The sequence below is a fragment of the Myodes glareolus genome, chromosome 8, assembly GCF_982192425.1.
Source record: "Myodes glareolus chromosome 8, mMyoGla1.1, whole genome shotgun sequence".
Classification (NCBI taxonomy): domain Eukaryota; kingdom Metazoa; phylum Chordata; class Mammalia; order Rodentia; family Cricetidae; genus Myodes; species Myodes glareolus.
The window spans coordinates 107,953,623-107,971,603 of record NC_142033.1 but is presented as its reverse complement, the minus strand read 5'-3'; the positions used below and the strand labels follow the sequence as shown (position 1 = coordinate 107,971,603).

Below are 17,981 nucleotides of genomic sequence, written 5' to 3'. Positions count from 1 at the left end.
TCTTCAGGGCACCCCAAGATCCTTCACAAAACAGAAGTTTGGGTAGACCTCAGTGCCTGTAATGCAGGCTCAGTCACAGTTACCCACAAATTTAAAGTTACAGGGAACTAGGTGTTGTGGCCACTCCTTTTAATCCCAGCGCTCAGGGGGCAGAGGCAGGGGGATCTCTGTGAGTTCCAGGCCAGCTGCGCTACACAGTAAGACCCTGTTTCAAAAGGGGGGGTGGGGGCTCTACACAGACCTATCCTGTAATCCTACCACTCAAGAAGGAGACAGGCACATCAGGAGTCAATATGGACTTGGAGAAAGTCAGGGCTACCGAAGACCTTGTCTCAAAAACAAAACAAAGCAAGTCACCTGGAAGAGCCATGTAAAAACGGTATGGGTGGCTGGGAATCGTTCATATGGTGTCGCATGCCTGAGTCCCAGCACTGCAGAGCACCTCACGGCGCTGTCATGATCCACGCTTTCACCTGACTGGGACGCTCTGGATTCTGCAAAGTGCTGTGTAGAATCTCAGGCCTCCACCCTTGCACGTCAAGTCCTCCCTGATTTGAGGCGGCCACACAGAACCCTCAGCAGTCACCCGGGCTAGAAGGTAACCTCACACCCAACTGTCAGTGGACTGTTGTTATTCTGAGATGGTCTCACTGCAAAGCGCTGCCTGTCCTGGAACTCACTCTATAGTCCAGGCTGGCCTCAAACCGAGGCCGCGGCGTGGTGGGGTCAAGGGCCATTCCTTTTTGTCTTTCTGTGACAACCTGACCTCACATTCACCTTGATCCTCACAGCCTTCTTGATGCACCAGGATGTGCTCAGCCCATAAATCCCTGGTTGGGCACTGCCGGGCACTCCTTAGGGAGGACCGTGGGAACATCGGGTCCAGAGTCCCAAAGCCAGTGAGAGGACCGGACCTGGACCTGGTGGCAACAGTCGCAGGCTCTTAGACCCCACAGCCCTAGTTCAGCCAACACTGCACTCCCGGCCGCCAACAGCCCCACATCCGCCAGTAACAGAGGTGTACCACCCACACACATTAACATCATTGCCCCTAAAACTCCCACAGGAAGTTTCTAAAACAGCCATTGGAGCTTCGTGCACCCCAAGATCTAAGCCTGTGGACCTCTGTCCCTGAGAGGAACAAAGGTCCTTGCCTCCAAGGTGCTGGTCCCATGTGCAATTAGACAGCAAACAGGTAGTGCCCCATTCCTTTTTGACTGGACCCCATTCCTCCCCGACCGCACAAACTCGTCCCCAACTGTACCCCGACTGCTGCCCACTCCTCCCTGGCTGCACGCCACCCCTGCATAATGTACCTCCACTCCCCTGACTGTACCCCACCCTTCTGTCACTCATCGCATGCCTCCTATCATCTGAATATACCCCACTCTTGTCTGACTTCACCCTATTCCTCCCTAAATGCACCCCATTCCTCTGACTGCACCCCACTCTTCCACGACCGCGCTCCAGTCGTCCCTGGCTGAACCTCACTCCTCCCTGGCTGCATTGCCCCGTCCTCTCCGACGCAACCCACTCTTCTATGCACCCCGATTCTCCTCAGCACGCCCAGCTCACCTGTCTCCAGCCGGTGTCTCAGCAGCCTCTCAGCCAAACGCACCGCGGGGCCTGGAGAGGGCTCTTCCACGGGGCGGGGCCGCCGCGATAAGGGCGGCGCCTCAGTAACATCAAGACCAATCAGAAGCCAGGACGGCGGAGGCTGGGGCCAGAGGCGGAGCTTTGAGCCAACAGCCTGGTAGGCTTAGCCTTGGGGAGTAGGGCGGGGCTTCGGCTGTGACTGGGCAGGGCATATCCAGGAGTGGCATATCCACAAGCCATTCGTGAACTTGAGGGCGGGGTTACGCTACCTAAGATTGGCAAGAATGGTGCACTGGGAGGGGCCTCTCTGAAGAGGGGTTGCGTGACGTCAGGACTGTGTTTTGGTTTGGTTTTTTTTGCGCTTATTTTATTGGTGTGTATTCATTGTGCAGTATAATGGGTTTCATTATGACGTTTTCACGCATGAGTATCACATATTGTGATAATATCCACCCCCGCTGCCCACCACTTTAGCTCCTGCTTTTAGAAAAACATCCATGTGTGTACAGAACCAAAGGCGAGTAAATAAATAAAATGACAACCAGCAGGGGCCCTGGAGGAAACCCCGGGAGAGCCAGGGGCAGGAGGACTGTGGTTTTCGAGGCTCAAGTTCGAATTCGAGCGGGGACTCAGGTTATGATGGTGCTAGCAACATTTTTTCATTTACTTGTTTGTTTCTGTATTATCTCTATTTTTTCTCTCTATATTAGTTGAATTTTGTTGTTTTTTTATTTTTGTAGTACTGAGCTTGGGTTATGGCCTCAGCCAACCTCCCCCACCACCCACCACCCTACCTCACCCTTCACTCCCTCACCCCCAACCACTAACCCCCACCCCTCGGTCAGGGTTTCTCTATGTAACCCTGGCTGTCCTGTCACTCGCTCTGTTGATGAGGTCGTCCTCGAACTCACAGAGATCCATCTGCCTCTGCCTCCTGAGTGCTGGGATTAAAGGTGTGCACCACAACTGCCTGGCCCCTCTTTTTTATATTGAGAAAGGGTCACTAAACTGCCCAGGCTGGCCTTGAACTCTCTGTGTAGCCAAGACTGACTGCAAGCCTCCTGTGTGCTGCGGTGGAACCAGGGAATCATGCCGCAGACCGTGAGTGGGTCTGCTTTGTCCCCGAGCTCCCCTGGTGACTGTAGAAATGTCTGGGATGTCCCTGAAGGGAAAGATCGAACGGGGGGGAGGGGCTTCTCGGTGGGTGGCCTCAGAATTACCAGCTGCCAGTCGGCCCGCTGGGCTCCCTGGGCTCCTGGCATGCCTGAAGCAACCATGCGGTCACACACACATGCTCGCGTTGTGTAGAGAAACCCAGGACCTTCCTGTAGCGTTCTTCCCTTCCAGACTGGCGCGCCGCCCAGGCTGTTCCCAGACCCTACCCCTCAGCAGGAACCACTGTAGAACTCACCTGTTTGTGGCCCACCAGGTGATGGGGGAACAACACAGTCTTCAAAGTGTTTAGATGCAGAGTTGGGCTTGATGACTCTCACCTAATGTTTCAACACGTAGAAGAATGAGGAATGAGGATTGCCCCAGGTTTGAGGTCGGGTTGAGCTACATAGTGAATTTGAAGCCATTGAAACAAGCTGCAGGAGACCCTGTTTCAAAAACTAATGCTGGAGAGATTGTTCAGAGATTGCAAGCACTGGCTGCTCTTCCAGAAGGTCCCGGGGTTTATCTCCCTGACCCACAGCTCACAAATGTCCGTAACTCCAGTTCCAGGGGATCCGACGTCCTCACGCAGACATACATATTCATAAATTAAAAATAAATAAATGAATAAACAAATAAATAAAAGCATTAAGAGAAGCCGGTGAGATGGCTCAACCGGAAAAGCATGTCCCACCAAGCCTGAGGACCCCGTTCAATTCCCATGGCTCATAGGACGGATGGGTAGAACCGACTGTCACAAGTTGTCTGACTTCCACACACATGCTGGAGCATGTGTGCATAGTCGTGCACGTACGCGCATGCACACACACATAAATTTTCTAAAATGTAATTCACAAAAAATTACTTTTTTTTTGCATGCACTTCTAAGTGGACCCAGAAGGCAGGACTGCGTCAAGCTGCCACCAGAGGGAGCCCTAACAGCTATTGTCGTGGACACACCCACTTTTCCTAGGGGTCGAACTCCACCACTGTTCCATCTCCGTGATTTACTTTATTTTGTTTTTATTTTTCTATAATGTGCTGATGTCTTGCCTCTGTGTATGTGTACAAGTGTGTGTGTGTCTGTGTGTCTGTGTGTGTGTGTGTGTGTGTGTGTGTGTGTGTGTGTGTGTACCGTGTTGTAGAAGGCCCACAGAGGTCAGAAAAGAGCATGAGATCCCTTGAGCCTGGGTGCTGGGAATGGAGCCCCAGTCGTCTAGAAAAGCAGCCAGTGCTCTTAACCACTCTCCAGCCCCGTTTTATGTTATTTTTTTAAAAGTGTCTCGTTACGTAGTGGATCAGGCTGGCCTCAAACTCACAGACGGGTGGTGGTTTGATCCACCCCTCCGTCTTCTGCCAAATGCTGGGATTAAAGGTGTGGCTGCCACCAAGTCAGCCTGTTTCTATGATTCTTGTCATCTCTAAAAACCTTCATCTGGGCGGTGGTGGCGCACGCCTCTAACTCCAGCACTCGGAGGCAGAGGCAGGCAGCTCTCCGAGTTTGAGGCCAGCCTGGGCTACAGCGTGAGTTCCAGCACAGTCAGGGCTACACAGAGAGACCCTGTCTGGAAAAACAAAAAGAACAACAACAACAAAACATTATACCTCTCGAAAAGCCAAATCAAAATATTACACCAGGACTGGCAAGACGCTCAGTGCATGGAGGGACAGACAGCAAAGTCTGAGCCTGAGTTCAAGCTCCAGGACCCACATGTTGGAAGGAGAACACGGACTTCCGTGTCTGACCGGCACACACATGTGCACACACGTGGTAAAATGTTTAAACAAATCACCATGAATGCCATGACGATGCACATCTGTCTCCTAGTGGTCAGGAAGCTGAGGCAGCAGGATCACTGTGAGTTCCAAGCCAGTACTAACATAAACTATAGGTTTTTTGTTTTCTTGTGTGTTTTTATTTTTGTTGTTTTGTTTTTATTTTTCAAGACAGGATTTCACTGTGGCTTCGGAGCCTGTCCTGGAACTAGCTCTGTAGACCAGGCTGGCCTCGAACTCACAGATTCGCCTGCCTCTGCCTCCCGATTGCTGCCCCCAGATTCACTCAAAGCTGGAGGGGCTGGTCCGCTCCACCTCCAGCATTCACGTGTCTGTGTTCATGTGCATGACAGTGTGTGTGTGTGTGTCTGTGTGCACGCGCCTGTGAACACCACATCATGTCCAGTTTTTCGGAACTAAAGATGGCACCCAGGGCTTCATGAATGCCAGGACACTGAGCAACCTAGTGAGGTACAGCCATATTTGACAAAGCATACAAAAGAGAAATACATTCTTTTATTCCAGTTCTGAGCATGGCGTCTATGGCATCATACTATCTGGGTGGGGCTCCGCTCCGGCCACGCCCCCAGCCTCTCGCTGGGGATTCTAGGCGGGGCTCCACCCTGACCTCCTCCCTGCCCTTTTTTTCTTTGTTCCTATTTTTGTTGTGCTGTTTGAGGGTTTTGTTTCTATGTATGTGCTTTTGTGTTTACATATACGTGTGTGTGCATGTGTGTGTGCATATGTGCTGATGTAATGTGCACATGGCAGAGGCCGGTGAGGGGTTGTCAGTGTCCTTCCCTTTTACTTTCTGCCTATTTCTTTGAGGCAGGGTCTTCCCCCCTTTCCCCAAATGTTGGAGACAGAACCTCGTGATTTCTATCCTAGACTAAAAGCAGATTCTTTTTCTAGGCTCCCACGACTGAGTTTCAGGAAGCCCAATTTGTTAAAGGGCTGCTTGGAGTTGACCTTGGATCCTTGGCAGGAGCAGTCACCATTCTTAGCCACTGAACTACCCCTCCAGGCCGCTGTCTTTGTTTGATCCTGGCTTTGTGCCTTCCGATGTGGCCTCCCGGGATCAGAGGGAGGGATTGTGGGAGTAGCCACACTCGGTGGCTCCAGCTGGCTGAAGGCACTGGAGCACCTTGCCTGGGCATGCTCTGTGGCCGTGACTGGTGTCCAGGTCAGCCCCAGGTATACAGTGGTGCCAACTACACAGTGAGCAGATGAGTTTTCCCAGTCTGCCCTGGGCAGAGACTGGGCAGGAAAGCTGGGTGACTTGACCCAGGGAGGCCGGGAGGCTGCGTCCACACCTGACCCTCTACTCTCACTGACACAGTAAGCTTGTTTGTGATCTTGGGTGCCCCATCCATTACAACCCACCCCATCTCCTCCATATCCGCCATATCCACCCCCGCCACCAGCCCTTCCCAGTGGTGCACAGAAGCCATGGGCACAGGGGAGGCAGGATCCACATGTTTATTGCGGAAGACAAGGTCTACAGCGAACGGTACACAGACCCCACGCGGGGCGGGGCTCCCACATGCGGGGGACAGGGGTGGGTCACAGCAAGCGAGGCCTGGCGGGTCCCCAGCACCAGAGATGCCTGGGCAGGTTGGCCGGCAGCCAGGGCGGGCTCCCGCCTTCCCTGCCACCCAGCCTGGTTGTTCCCAGGATGGGCAAGGCCAGCCAGGAGAGGCCTGGGGTGGCCCAGAGATTGTGCTATCAGGGTGTGTCCCTGAGAAAGGGCTGTGAACCCCTGTCCAGCCAGGAGCTGCTCCCGGGGCTAGGGAACAGGCGGCGGCTGTGGGGGCCCTGGCCTGGCTGGAGATCAGGGCTCAGCTACACTCAGACTCAGGCTTCAGGCTGTGATTTGCCCTGTGTGCAGGAGACAGAGAGACCCCACTGAGGTCTGCCCCCCCTTGTCATCTGGATGCAGCTGTCTTTCTGCCTCTCTGGCCCTCTGTCTCTCTCTGTCTCTCTCACACACATACACACAACAGAGGATCCAGCTTGTCCCAGCCACAGCCTGGCCTGCAGTCCCTGTGAGGTAAAGACCACACGCACTGAGGCCCAGCGCCAACATGTCTCTCTTGTTCCACAACACTAGCTGACTGAGCCACAACCTGGAACAGGACCTGGTGCTCCTCAGACGGGTCGAACAGACAGGTTGTCAATAAACCATTGCCCACTCCTGAAAACACAGGTCCATACAGGAATACCCTCCCCAGGCACACACAGGCTGCTCTCCCCATCACCGGACGCACTGTGCTCTCGCTAAGAGCACAGAACGGCACAGAAACGACTCCATCCCGAGACAAACACACACCCGCCACACACACAGAGTCACATGAACATAGGACTCTACAGTCACCCTCATATGGGTGGGACACAGGACCAGGGGCCACTGCCACTCAGGTGTCCTGGACAGTCTCGCAGATTCCGCAGAGGCTCAGGACTCAGAGCACACACGGGGGACAGTCTCTGGGTATGTACAACCAGCGAAGGAACTCAGGGTCTATCAGAGCCCTGCGGCAGCAGGAGCTGGTCCCACCGCCCCACATAGGGGCTTCACCAATGGGCTCTCAGCTGGGCACCCTTCCTCAGCACCCCAAACCCCAACTTGGGGTCACCATTAGGCACTACTGTCTCCGTAGAAGGCCAGTGTCCAGATGGGCAATGGGCAGCGTCCAGGCAGCCACCCCACACTCCAGGCTCTGGTCCCCATGTGCCTCTGCTGAGGACAGTCCTGGGCTTGTGCTGTGGTGTCTGCCGCTCCAGGGGTGGCGCTTGGGGCTGGCAGGGCATTGCTGCAGGCTCTGTTTATTGCCTGGTGGCCTGAGGCCCGGCCCGTGGGCCCATCCACCCTGGTGTGCTGCAGGAGAGAACTGGGTGTGTTCTGCACCCAGGTCAGGGTTCAGGTCAGGGGTCACGGGGAACAGACAGGACCAGGTGAAGGAAATAAGACGTGAGTAAAGAGGTCACAGTGATAGAATGTGGGGGACAGGGTGTGGGTGTGACTGGGAACACCCCTGAACAGAGATTACGAGGCAAGGCAGCCTCTCTGGTCCTTGCTGGAATGTGGGGTACAGATAGAATGGGGGGGTGTGGACAGAGAGAAAGAGGGAGGTGTCAGCAAGGGTTGATAGCGGATGGAGATGTGAAGGAACTGGGATGGAGCTCAACCCTACTGTGGGCAGGAGAGATGGAGGAAGAGGCCGAGAAGGAAGAAGAGGAGGGAGGGTAAGAGGAAGGATGGAATGGGAGGAAAGGGAAGGAAGAAGGAGGGAGGAGGAGGAGGGACAAGGGGGACGGAAGAAGGGCAGGGAGAAGTAGGAAGAAGGGGAGGAGTAGGAAGAGGGAGGGGAGGAGCAGGAGGAGGAGGGAGGAACAGTAGGGGAAGGGGAGGAGCAGGAGAGAGGGGAGGAGGGAGAGGGAGAGGAGAAGGGGATAGAGAGAAGGAGCAAGAGAAGGAGGGAAGGAGGGAGAAAGGAAGGGAGGGAAGGAAAGAGGGAGGGGGAGGGGAGCAGGAGCCCTGGAGGCCCTAGCCGGTTCTGGCCGGCTCACATGAGCGAGCACTTGCCCTTGATGCGGTCAGCCCTCTTCTGCTTGCTGGAGCGCTTGCCGTCCACGCTGAGGCTGACGCTGCGGCGCGTCTCGAGCGTCAGCAGCTCCTGGAACAGCTCCTTCACGTTGTAGTTCATCTTGGCCGAGGTCTCCATGAAGGCGCACTTCCACTCCTGGGCCACGGCCTGCGCCTCGCGGGTGTGCACCTCCCGCTGCGTCTCGTCGCACTTGTTCCCCACCAACATAATGGGGATGTCCTCCACGCTGCCCTTGATCTGCACAATCAGCTTGTAGATGGGGCTCAGCTCGTCCAGCGATTGCTTGCTGGTCACCGAGAACACCAGGATGAAGGCGTGGCCCTTGGAGATGGACAGCCGCTGCATGGCAGGGAACTGGTGGCTGCCGGTCGTGTCCGTGATCTGCAGTGTACACACGCTCTTGTCACAGCTGATCACCTGTCGGTACGTGTCCTCTATGGTGGGGATGTAGGTATCACGAAACGTCCCCTTCACAAAGCGGAGTACCAGCGAGCTCTTGCCCACGCCGCCTGCACCGAACACAACCACACGGTAGTCGTTGCTCTGTTCCGGCATCTCCGAAGCCGGCTGGGCGCACAGGGCCGGCTGCTAGAACCCCAGACCGACCCTGTTGGAGAAGGGACAGTGAGATGTGCGAAACCACCTGGGCCCAGGATAGCTCTGTGTCCCAGCCACGCGGAGGTGTCGGTCCCTCCTGCATCCCACCCAAGTGGACTCGCTGCCAACCCCTCAGCTCCAAGGCCCAGAGGTCCCAAGGCGACTCTGAGTTTGGGAACAGTGCTGATGAGACCAGGAAACGCTCACACTCAGTTCAGGCTCAGGGTCCCACTTCAGGCCTGGCTTCCACCCAGCTCCCGCCCCAGTGCAAACGACTCAGAACCACCCACTCATCTTCTTCCTGCCCCATCCTTACATGTCAGAGACCCTGTCTCAAAAAAACTCAAGGTGGGGTGCTAGAGAGGTAATTCGAAGGTTAAAGTACTGGTTGATCTTGCAGAGAACCCAAGTTCAGTTCCCAGCACCCACACGGCAGTTCACAACCCTCTGTGGCCCGACGGCCTCTTCTGGCTTCTACAGGTACTGCACACACGTGCTGCATAGACATACACAGGAGAAAAATGAAGGAAAAGAATCCCGTTGTGAAAATCAGCTGTGATGAGACCAGAGCTGGAGAGACTGAGGCAGGGGGATAGTGAATTCTGGGCCACTTTCTGGGCTACAGAGTGAGACTCTGTCTAAAAAGCAACAACAGAAATTTAACATCATTGTGGTGGCGTACACTTTTAGACCGAGCGCTGAGATTAAAGGTGTGCACCACCGCTGTCTGGCCTCAGTCCCCAGCACTCTGGAGGCAGAGGCAGGCGGATCTCTGAGTTGGAGCCCAGCCTGATCTACAGAGCGAGTTCCAGGACAGCCAGGGCTGTTACACAGAGAAACCCTGTCTCGAAAAACCAAAAACAAACAACAAAAGCAAACAAACATCAGAACCAGAAAACTCACATCTCTACCAACAAGAAGCCCAAAAGCACAGTGGGAGCCTCAGCTCTGGATGTCCTGAAGATTGGCTTCGGGCCTGGCCCTGGGGACGGCCACGTGAAAGGGCTTCTCTGCCTCATAAGTGGCCCTGTCACTGACATCCAGGAATCAGATGTATAAATCCTGACCCTGAGTCCCTGGAAGCAACTTCTGGGACACGGCAACTCCCAGCCCAGGCCCAGCGGGACTTCCTGTTCCCTAGGCCTGTGCCTCGGTCCCTGCTCAGGCCGCTGTGTGCTTAGCGTAACTCCCAGCCAGGGATTCCTTGGGGTTTCTCTCCTGTCTTTCCTCAGAGCACAGCATGGAGACTCCTGAAGTACAGAGGTGAGGAAGAATATGGGGGGCAGCGTGTGGAAGGCCTGTCCCTGCGATGGCTGTCCTTCATCAAGACCCCCTTTTCTCTTCCTCAGTGTGTACATGTGGGGAGGTCCCGAGGACGGCATCAGAGTCAGACCCTGGATAGTGTGACAGCAGGGGAGTGACGGTGTCCTTGGAGTTCAGTTTCCCTCCTGTGAGCTGGAGCCAGACCGAGGATAACTCAGGGGTATGGCTGGGGACAGTGCCTGGGGCCCAGTCTCTGACGAGTCTCAGAGTCACAGTGACCCGGGCTCCAGGAAGAATCCTCCGTGGGGTCTGAAAGGACATTCAGGGCTACCGAAGGCACCAGATGTCAGGACAGAACCCTGGTGACACATCCCAAAACCTTCTCAAGCTGGAGAGGAACTCAAACTGTCCCCAGATTCTACCCAAGGCCTGGGAGGAGCTGGCTAACTACAGCAATGGACTCTGGGACGCCATCCCCACTGGCCTGAGGGCATCTAAGGTGGCAAATGCAGGTGGGGTCTGCACCTCCCGGTGCATCCCTTCCTGATGGTGGGCACTGAGGGCCGGGTGCCCGGCAGGGATTGCCACCAAAGAGGTACTGAGGTCTCGGTTTCCCGACCAGGAGGGTCCTGTACAATCCAGGTCTTGCTCCTTTGGGGACGGGGGAGAGGGCTCTGCTCAAGGTCATGTGAGCTAGGAGGTGGCACGTTTCAGAGGGACTTAAAGCTGGGCCTGGCTCAGCTGTTGTGCTCTGGGGGCTCTGAGGTGCTTGGCCACCCTGTCTGAGTCACCCCAGGCCTGGGCCAGTCTGACCAAAACCCCTTGTCCTGTCCACAGGACAGCAGCACAGCACCCTGGTACCCTGAAGCCACCTCAGGTGCAAGAAGCCTTGGCCAGGGGAGGGTCTGGGGGCGGGGTTGCTGACTAATGGGGGTGACTGACCTACGGGCTGCAGACTGAGGAGGGGCCATGATGGAGAAAGGGCAGTTTTAGGGACTCAAAGAAAGGGGGTGCTCCCTGGGAGTCAGGAGGGACTGACCAGACAGGAGGAGTCCTGAGAGGGGCTTGGTCGCGAGGGCGCAGGGCTCTGTGGGTGGCGGTGAGGGACCTGGGCCTCGGCGGGCAGATCGCAGAGGGCATGGATGAGGGGACAAGGCCCGAAGGGGTCCAGGGCGACGCACTGCGTGGCGGCCAGGCAGGGGTGGGGCGACCGGGAGCTGTCCATGGTGACCACAGGACGACCGGGGACACGCAGGACCTGGCGCGGTGGCCTGGGAGGGTGGGCCGGAACAAAGGGAGCATGGTGGCCTGGGGACCCCTCCCCACCCTCGGTGGCCGCGGCCGCCCTGCCGCCTACCTGGGCCGCTGTGGTCCCCGTCTGCGCTGCTGTCCGCGCCGCCGCAGTCCCGATGTCCCCGCCCCAGCCGCGCTCCGCCCCGCCTGCCCCGCCCGCCGGGACCCGGGCCCGGGCCCTTGCAGCCCAAGGTCACCACCAAGCCCGCCCTGGGTGTCCATCAGCCGCTGGGGGGAGGGGGGGGCAAGCCGAGCCCTGGGCGTCCGGACATCCACACCCACCCAATCCACGTGGCTACCTGCACCCCAGGGGGACAAGGGTGGGTGACAGGACCCACCATGTGCAGTCCTGGAGCCACGATGGTCGGTGTTTGGGGGTCATCCAAACTGCAAAAAGGAGAACTGAGGATGGGGTGTGCGTGGTCCAGGTCGGATTAGCAGAGGCGCTGAGGATGGGGGCGGGGAGTTTATGGTCCTGGTCAGATCAGCTAGGCGCAGAGGGTGATGGAATAAGATGTCAGTCCACTGGGGAGGTGGAGGCAGAGGGACAGTTGTGAGTTTAAAGACAGTCTGGGCTACAGACTAGAAGACTCCTAGGGCGGGGGCGGGGGCTGGAGGGGGGGTTGGAAGCAAAGGAAAGACAGAGAGACAGAGAGAATAAAAGGCAAAACAGCACAAAGAAACCCGTCATTGGGGTTGCCGTTCACAGGGTAGAGCCACTGCTTGCTTGGCGCCCTGGAGTCCATCCCCAGCACCGCAGACACGGGCAGTGTGGTGGTGCCGGCCTGTCGACCAGCACTGGAGGCAGGCGCAGAACCAGGAGTCCAGAATCAGACTCAGCTACAGACACTGCCTCAAACAAACAAAGAAGAAAAGAGATAAAAGATAAACCCTTTTGTTCTTCTGGTATGTATGTAGTTCACGGTAGAGCATTTGCCCAGCATGCCGAGGCCCTGGCTCCACGCCCACTCGGGCCAGCAAGCGGGCTTGGCTGAGCAAGGGGCTTGCTGCCAAGCCTTACAGCCTGAGCGGGATCTCTGGGGCTCACTTGGTGGGTGAAGAGAGCCAGCCTCAAATTGTTCTCTGACCTCAGCACACACACAGAAAAACTGATAAGTAAAATGTAATTTAAAATTTATTTTAAAACCTGGTGGAGGGGTGGTCTTTAATCCTAGCACTCTGGAGGAAGAGGCAAGTGGGCAAGTGGATCTCTGTGAGTCTGAGGCCAGCCTGGTCCACAAAGCAAGTTCCAGGACAGCCAGGGCTACATTTAGAGAAAGTCTGTCTCAAAAAGGAAGGAAGGGAGGGAGGGAGGGAGGGAGGGAGGGAGGGAGGGAGGGAGGGAGGAAGGGAAAAGAAAATGTTTTGTTTGTGACACGGTCTTGCTCGCTCGGTAGATTAGGCTGGTCCTCCTATTGCCGGGATGGAAATTTGCCCCAAGGGCTCCACTTAGCCCATCACAAGGCTGCCCTCTGCTCTGTTTCCCCCACCCCACCCACCTCCTCCTTCCCCTCCTCAGTTCTTTTGTTGGTGGTGGTGGTTTGTTTTCAGAACAGGGTTTCTCTGTGATGCTCTGACTGTCCTGGAACTCGCTCTGTAGCCCAGGCTGGCCTCAATCTCACGGAGATCCGCCTGCCTCTGCCTCCAGAGCGCTGGGATTAAAGGTGTGCGCCACCACCACCCGGCCCCTCTCAATTCTAACTTGGCTCCTTCTTCCTGGGTCATAGTCCAGTTTGGTGTGTGTGTTCAAGGATCTCATGGTCCAGTTCTCCTATTTCTATATGTGCCTCAACCTGGGCTACCTGGAGCTAAGAATTCACCTCCCTCCTACCCTTGCACTGTGGGGACCCTCAGATGGTTCCTCCTACCCTGAGTCCAGAGATGAGACAGCCTAGTGGGAAGTAAAACCTCTGTTCTGGATGGCTCTGTCCCACAGAAGCACCCCCTCAGAGTAGTTGGGAACAAACCCAGAGAGGCCCTCTTTCTCAGGCACTGGGCATGGCGGAGAGGGCAGCTTAGGGCGAGTGGTCAAACTCTGTCTGGGCTCCTGGCCACCTGGCTTCCCTAAGAGACCAATAGTGAGCTCTAAGCCCAGCTCTGGCCAGTTCCCTGGCTCCTTCAAGTACCAGCCCAGGCTGACTCACACGGAGGTGCCTGTCCATATACTGATGCTATTTATAGATGCCAGGCCAGGGTCTGGGCATCAGGAGCCACTGGAGACAGGCTCGGTTCCTGCCTCTTACCACAGCAGGGCTGTGTGGCTGGCTGGGGCATGGGGTACTGCGCCCTGTCCCACCTTGCAGAACTATACAGGACAGATATCTGGGCATGGGAACTCAGGAGCCCCAGAGGCTAGGCAGCCCACACCACAATCTGGAGTTCTAGCCTGCCTACCATGCCCTACACACCCACCACCTTTTTGGAAAGCCCTACTCTGCCCCCACCAGCAGAAGAGGCTGCAGAAAGGGCCTGGGGAGATTGCTCAACCCATGAAGTCATGAAGTGCTTGCCAGCAGGACTTGAACATGGATCCTCAGAATCCGAATCTAGCTAGCAGCATGGTTCGATCCTGCTACGGCAGCACCAGGGAGGCCGAGACATTGTAACTGCGAGCCCCACCCTCCTGATGCGGCCTGAAACATCAAGGTGGGGAAGGGCAGAGGGTTGCTCAGCGGTTAGTGCCGGCCGCTCTCAGAGGACATGGCGCCTCACAACCATCTGCTACTCCAGTTTCAGGGGACCTGATGCTACCTTCAGAGCCTGGACCCTGTGGAGCCGGATGATGTCACCCCCTGGTCTCCCTGGAGACCAGAGACACATGTGGTGCAAAGACAACAAGGATGCAAAACATGCACTCACACAGACAGAATAAACAAAAATGGTTCAAATCCTTGTTTTATTTTTTCTTTTTTCTTTATATTTTATGTGCCTTGGTGTTTTGCCTGCATGTATATCTGTGTGAGGGTGTTAAATTCTCTAGAACTGGAGTTACAGACAGCTGTGAGCTGCCATGTGGGTGCTGGGAATTGAACCCAGGTCCTCTGGATGAGCAACCAGTGATCTTAACCTCTGAACTATCTCCCCAGCCCCGCTTATTTTTTGAGACAGTGCTCACTTTGTAGATCAGGTTGGCCTGGAACTCACGGATATCCACCAGCCTCCGCCTCTGGAATGCTGGGATTAGTCATGGATATTATGCCCAGTTTAAAAACTATTTTCTTAGCTGGGTGGTGGTGGCGCACCCCTTTAATCCCAGCACTCGGGAGGCAGAGGCAGGTGGATCTGTGTGAGTTCGAGGCCAGCCTGGTCTACAGAGTGAGTTCCGGGACAGCCAGGGCTACAAAGAGAAACCCTGTCTCAAAACAACAAAATAACAACCTCCCAACCAAAAAAAAAACCTCAATTTTTTTACACGGGGGGAGCACACACCGGTGCCTGCACAGAAGCCGCTGAGCGCTGTGGGGAGGACGATTGGCAGGAGCCACTTCTGTCTTCATACAGGTACCATAACTAAACTCAAGCCTGCCGCAGGCTTGGTGACAACCCAGAGTTCTTTATCAGCCTCGTCCCTTGGTTTTCCTTCCTTCTGTGGCGACAGTGCCTGATGATCCTGACGTGTTCACTTTAGTTCTCTCATCTGAGCGGCAGCTTCCTTAGTTCACGGGGGCATGGGGATAACTCACATGTGTGGCCCCCTCCCCTGGAAGACTCAGTGAGACATCTGGGACATGTGTGCTTGTCCCAAATCAGGGAGCTCCTGGCTAAGGGCAAGTGGAGTCCGGAGACACCCAGAAGGCCCCAGCCCCCCCATGGGGGAACCCCAGACTGAGGCAAAGATCATCCTGGTCCCCTGCAGCAGCGCGAGAGGCAGGGCGCCAGGAGTTGACTGTCGATCTCGCCCGCCCGCACTAATAACTTCTGTTAGAGGAACACAAACAAGCCCTGAGAGGCTGACATGTTATTACAGATCAGCAGTGAAGTTGGGCCGCCTGCCCCACCCTCTCTCCTCACATCCCGCTTTCTCCCTGCTGTGTCCCCACAGGAGGTGGTGTGTGTGGGTGGCCTGGGTCCCGCAGCATCCCTGCCACTCGGCCCGTTCCCAACAGTGCACAGGCACTCAGCACGGTTTAGGGGCTGGGGCAGAGCCTGCTACCTAAAATGGAGCTCTTAGTAAGAGGCACACAGGGTACGTCCCAGCTTCTGCACACCTTGTAACCCCCAGACAAGGCCCTTCATGGCTACTGTTGCCAGCGGGTGGCCATGGGTGGTACCACCTCTCCAGTCATACCTGTGTGGTCAGAGGGACCACACCAGCGAGGGGTCCTGGGGATGACTTCGTGTCACTGGCCTGTGCTGCCAGGCAGGTGTCTCCTGGGCCTAGGGTCCCCAACACTGCTGGGATTCCCCACCCCTCCGAGGATGGTGCTACCTGAACCCTAAGATCTGTAGGGGAGGCGGAAGGTCCCACAGTTGCCAGGGAGCTGGTGCTTGGGATGACTATTAGAGACTCAGAGGACTGATGGGGAGGGGACCAGGTCCATGGTGACAGGCACACAGGCTTGCTGGTGTTCCCAGAGGCAGAGCAGTTGGTGCTGGGGAGAGGGGGCCACTTAATGCAGTCATGGGGGTACAGTCTCCCTGCTGGGGTGGTCAGACAGGGATCAGGCACATCGTACTCCGGTATGGTCTTTTGTCACCTACGCCCACACCTGCAGTGGCACGGTGGCTCCATGGGGCCCACGTGGGCTCAAGGGAAGACGTGGAACACTTAGATGTCCCGTGGGTGTTAGGTGGAGTGTGGAAGGAGCACTGGAGGAGCACCAGGCGGCACTGTGGGCATGGCCCACACCTGCAGGGATGGAATTAGACTTCAAGGTCTCAACACTTGGTCCTCAGGAAAGAACCCTAGAAAAGATCAGGCTTCAGCCAGTGGCAGGTGGGTTGGTCCCTCACTGGAGGCACCGGGTCTCACATGCCCTCATGTCTGGAAGTGCCATGTGAACCCTGGCTTATTACAGCACAGAGGTGGCCCAGGCCGTGGGGCTCTGGGGACACTGCCTAAGGCCTGGCTGTCCCCAAGGCCCTATTCTTTGTACCGCATATCTTCTGAGTAGGATCCAGGAAGGGGACCACCTTGGATGAGTTTTTTTGGTCACCTTGCCATGGTCTGACATCCAGCCACCAAGGGGACAATGTTGAGGTAGCGCCTGATGGACAGAGCCAAGGTCAAGAAAAGGGGTAGGCTGTGCCAGCCTTACGTCCCCAGAGGAAGAGTTCTCACTCAGGTTGTCCCAGGATGCTGGTGTTGCCATGGAGACAGGCACCAGGGTTGCTAGGAGCTGAGCTCCTGCCTGCATCCTGGGAGACCCCAGTGGTGAGGACGTAACTCAGAAGTGACCACCAAGCCACTATCCACGTCCCATCCCCTCTCAGGAGACCAATGCTTGGCCCTGGAGTCTCGGCCCCCATCTGCAGAGGAAGCCCCAATACTCTGGTGACCAAGACAGAGCAAGGGAACAAGTGTGGGTTCCTGATTTGATCCACATGTCACATGGCATGCTGGAGCAACTGGAAAAACGAGTGGCAATGGTGGGCAGGGCCTTGGCTACATAGAGAACATGGAGGGAACATGGGGTGGAGGGTGCAGCGGCTCCCCAGGCTCCATCCTTGGTGGCTCCGCAGTGTCGGCAGGGACAGGTGGAGTGACGGGGACATGAGGTGACATGGCCACACAGCTTTGGTAAAGAACTTTAAGACTTCTTTTGAAAGCATCATCAGTGGCGCCAGGAGTGGGTGGAGTGCGAGAAGCCCCGTGTGGACCGTGGCCCTGGAGTGTGGCTGGCGCAGGACGTGACCTGTGTCCTGTGGACGTGACCTGTGTCCTGTGGCAACCCACAGCTTGGGTGGTCAGCAGGTGACAAAGGCAGGCGAGAGGCCATCACCACTTCAGGAAGACCATGCCGGCCAGGACGGCGTAGCCCAGCACCAGGAACAGCACCTTGAGCAGCTGCTCGCTCCTCTCCTCCAGCTCCTTGGCCAGAATTTCCAGGAAGGTGACAAACAGGAAGGTGCCACCGGCCAGGCCCTGCAGCAGTGCCGAGGCCACACTGCTGCCCACACTGCGGGCGCTCTCGATGCCCAGGCCCAGCCCGATGCCCACGGGGATCATGGCGCTCACGGTCACTGCCAGCTTGGCTGCGTCCCTCAGGGGCACTGCACTGCGGGCCATGCTGATGCCCAGGGCCACGGCCACCAGTGTCTCGTGAACAGCCACACCCACAAACAGGCTGACCACACGCTCACCCTCCTCCTGCAGCCCCAGCGCCAGGCCCTCGAACACCGAGTGTGCTGACAGCGCAAATACCAGGCTGAGCAGCCGCAGCGGGCCAGGGCGTCCTAGCTCCCGTAGCCGCAGCCCTGCACCATGTGTGTGTGCTGTGGGCTCAGGGTACAGCCCGCGACCATGGCCGCCCGCACCCACAAACGGGCTCTCATACTCTGAGTCACTGCCAGCGTCCGAGCCTGCGTTGAAGGTCTCCAGGTCGATGAAAGGCGGCCGCTCCCGGCGGAAGGTCAGCACCAGCTGCTCCACAAACACGGTGAGGAAAAAGCCCACCATCATGAGTGTCTCAGCCAGTGGGTAGTCCGTGCTGATGTGTCCCAGGCTCAGCACCTGCTGCAGCTGTGTGAGAATAG

General features: G+C 56.6%; 4 protein-coding genes and 1 long non-coding RNA gene across 14 annotated transcripts in view; 1 reads left to right on the top strand and 4 right to left on the bottom strand.

Annotated features, from left to right (window-relative positions):
• The window catches only part of Gng7 (G protein subunit gamma 7), a 58,606-nt gene extending 56,945 nt beyond the window's left edge, over window positions 1-1,661 (bottom strand). For 3 of the 4 annotated variants that reach the window (XR_015738627.1, XM_085692471.2, XM_085692472.2), the window contains exon 1: window positions 1,576-1,655. The gene's annotated coding sequence lies outside the window, so the exon portion shown is untranslated. Of the gene's footprint in view, window positions 1-1,575 lie in introns of all 4 variants that reach the window. The other variant, XM_048460741.3, reaches the window with a different exon arrangement.
• Window positions 1,662-5,990: 4,329 nt separating this feature from the next.
• Diras1 (DIRAS family GTPase 1) lies at window positions 5,991-11,724 on the bottom strand. 4 transcript variants are annotated; one of them, XM_085692468.2, is made up of 2 exons: window positions 11,624-11,724; window positions 5,991-8,739 (listed from the first exon to the last, which is right to left on the bottom strand). In XM_085692468.2, exon 2 carries the CDS (start codon window positions 8,685-8,687, stop codon window positions 8,091-8,093), a length of 597 nt encoding a protein of 198 aa, XP_085548594.1. In that variant the 5' UTR covers window positions 8,688-8,739; window positions 11,624-11,724; the 3' UTR covers window positions 5,991-8,090. The 4 variants fall into 4 exon arrangements, with proteins under 4 accessions (XP_085548594.1, XP_048316735.1, XP_085548596.1 ...); XM_048460778.3 differs by lacking the exon at window positions 11,624-11,724 and adding an exon at window positions 11,350-11,423; XM_085692470.2 differs by lacking the exon at window positions 11,624-11,724 and adding an exon at window positions 11,032-11,278.
• Window positions 11,574-14,173, top strand: LOC146894020 (uncharacterized). Of its 2 annotated transcripts, XR_015002889.2 has the most exons (4): window positions 11,574-11,713; window positions 11,995-12,191; window positions 13,802-13,931; window positions 14,016-14,173. It is a non-coding gene; the product is annotated as an uncharacterized LOC146894020 (long non-coding RNA). The 2 variants fall into 2 exon arrangements; XR_015002890.2 differs by lacking the exon at window positions 13,802-13,931.
• A 2,848-nt stretch (window positions 14,174-17,021) lies between these two features.
• Slc39a3 (solute carrier family 39 member 3) overlaps window positions 17,022-17,981 on the bottom strand; it is a 4,664-nt gene continuing 3,704 nt past the window's right edge. For all 3 annotated transcript variants that reach the window (XM_085692463.2, XM_085692465.2, XM_085692464.2), the window contains one exon: window positions 17,022-17,967. In XM_085692463.2, the coding sequence (XP_085548589.1) occupies window positions 17,224-17,967 (744 nt within the window). In that variant the 3' untranslated portion in view covers window positions 17,022-17,223. The remainder of the gene's footprint in view (window positions 17,968-17,981) is intronic.
• Sgta (small glutamine rich tetratricopeptide repeat co-chaperone alpha) overlaps window positions 17,829-17,981 on the bottom strand; it is a 27,656-nt gene continuing 27,503 nt past the window's right edge. Inside the window, exon 12 of the mRNA XM_085692467.2 lies at window positions 17,829-17,967. The gene's annotated coding sequence lies outside the window, so the exon portion shown is untranslated. The remainder of the gene's footprint in view (window positions 17,968-17,981) is intronic.

Excerpts from the sequence above, each read along its gene's own strand:
- Diras1 (XM_085692468.2), bottom strand. The coding sequence starts at position 8,687 with ATGCCGGAACAGAGCAACGACTACCGTGTGGTTGTGTTCGGTGCAGGC.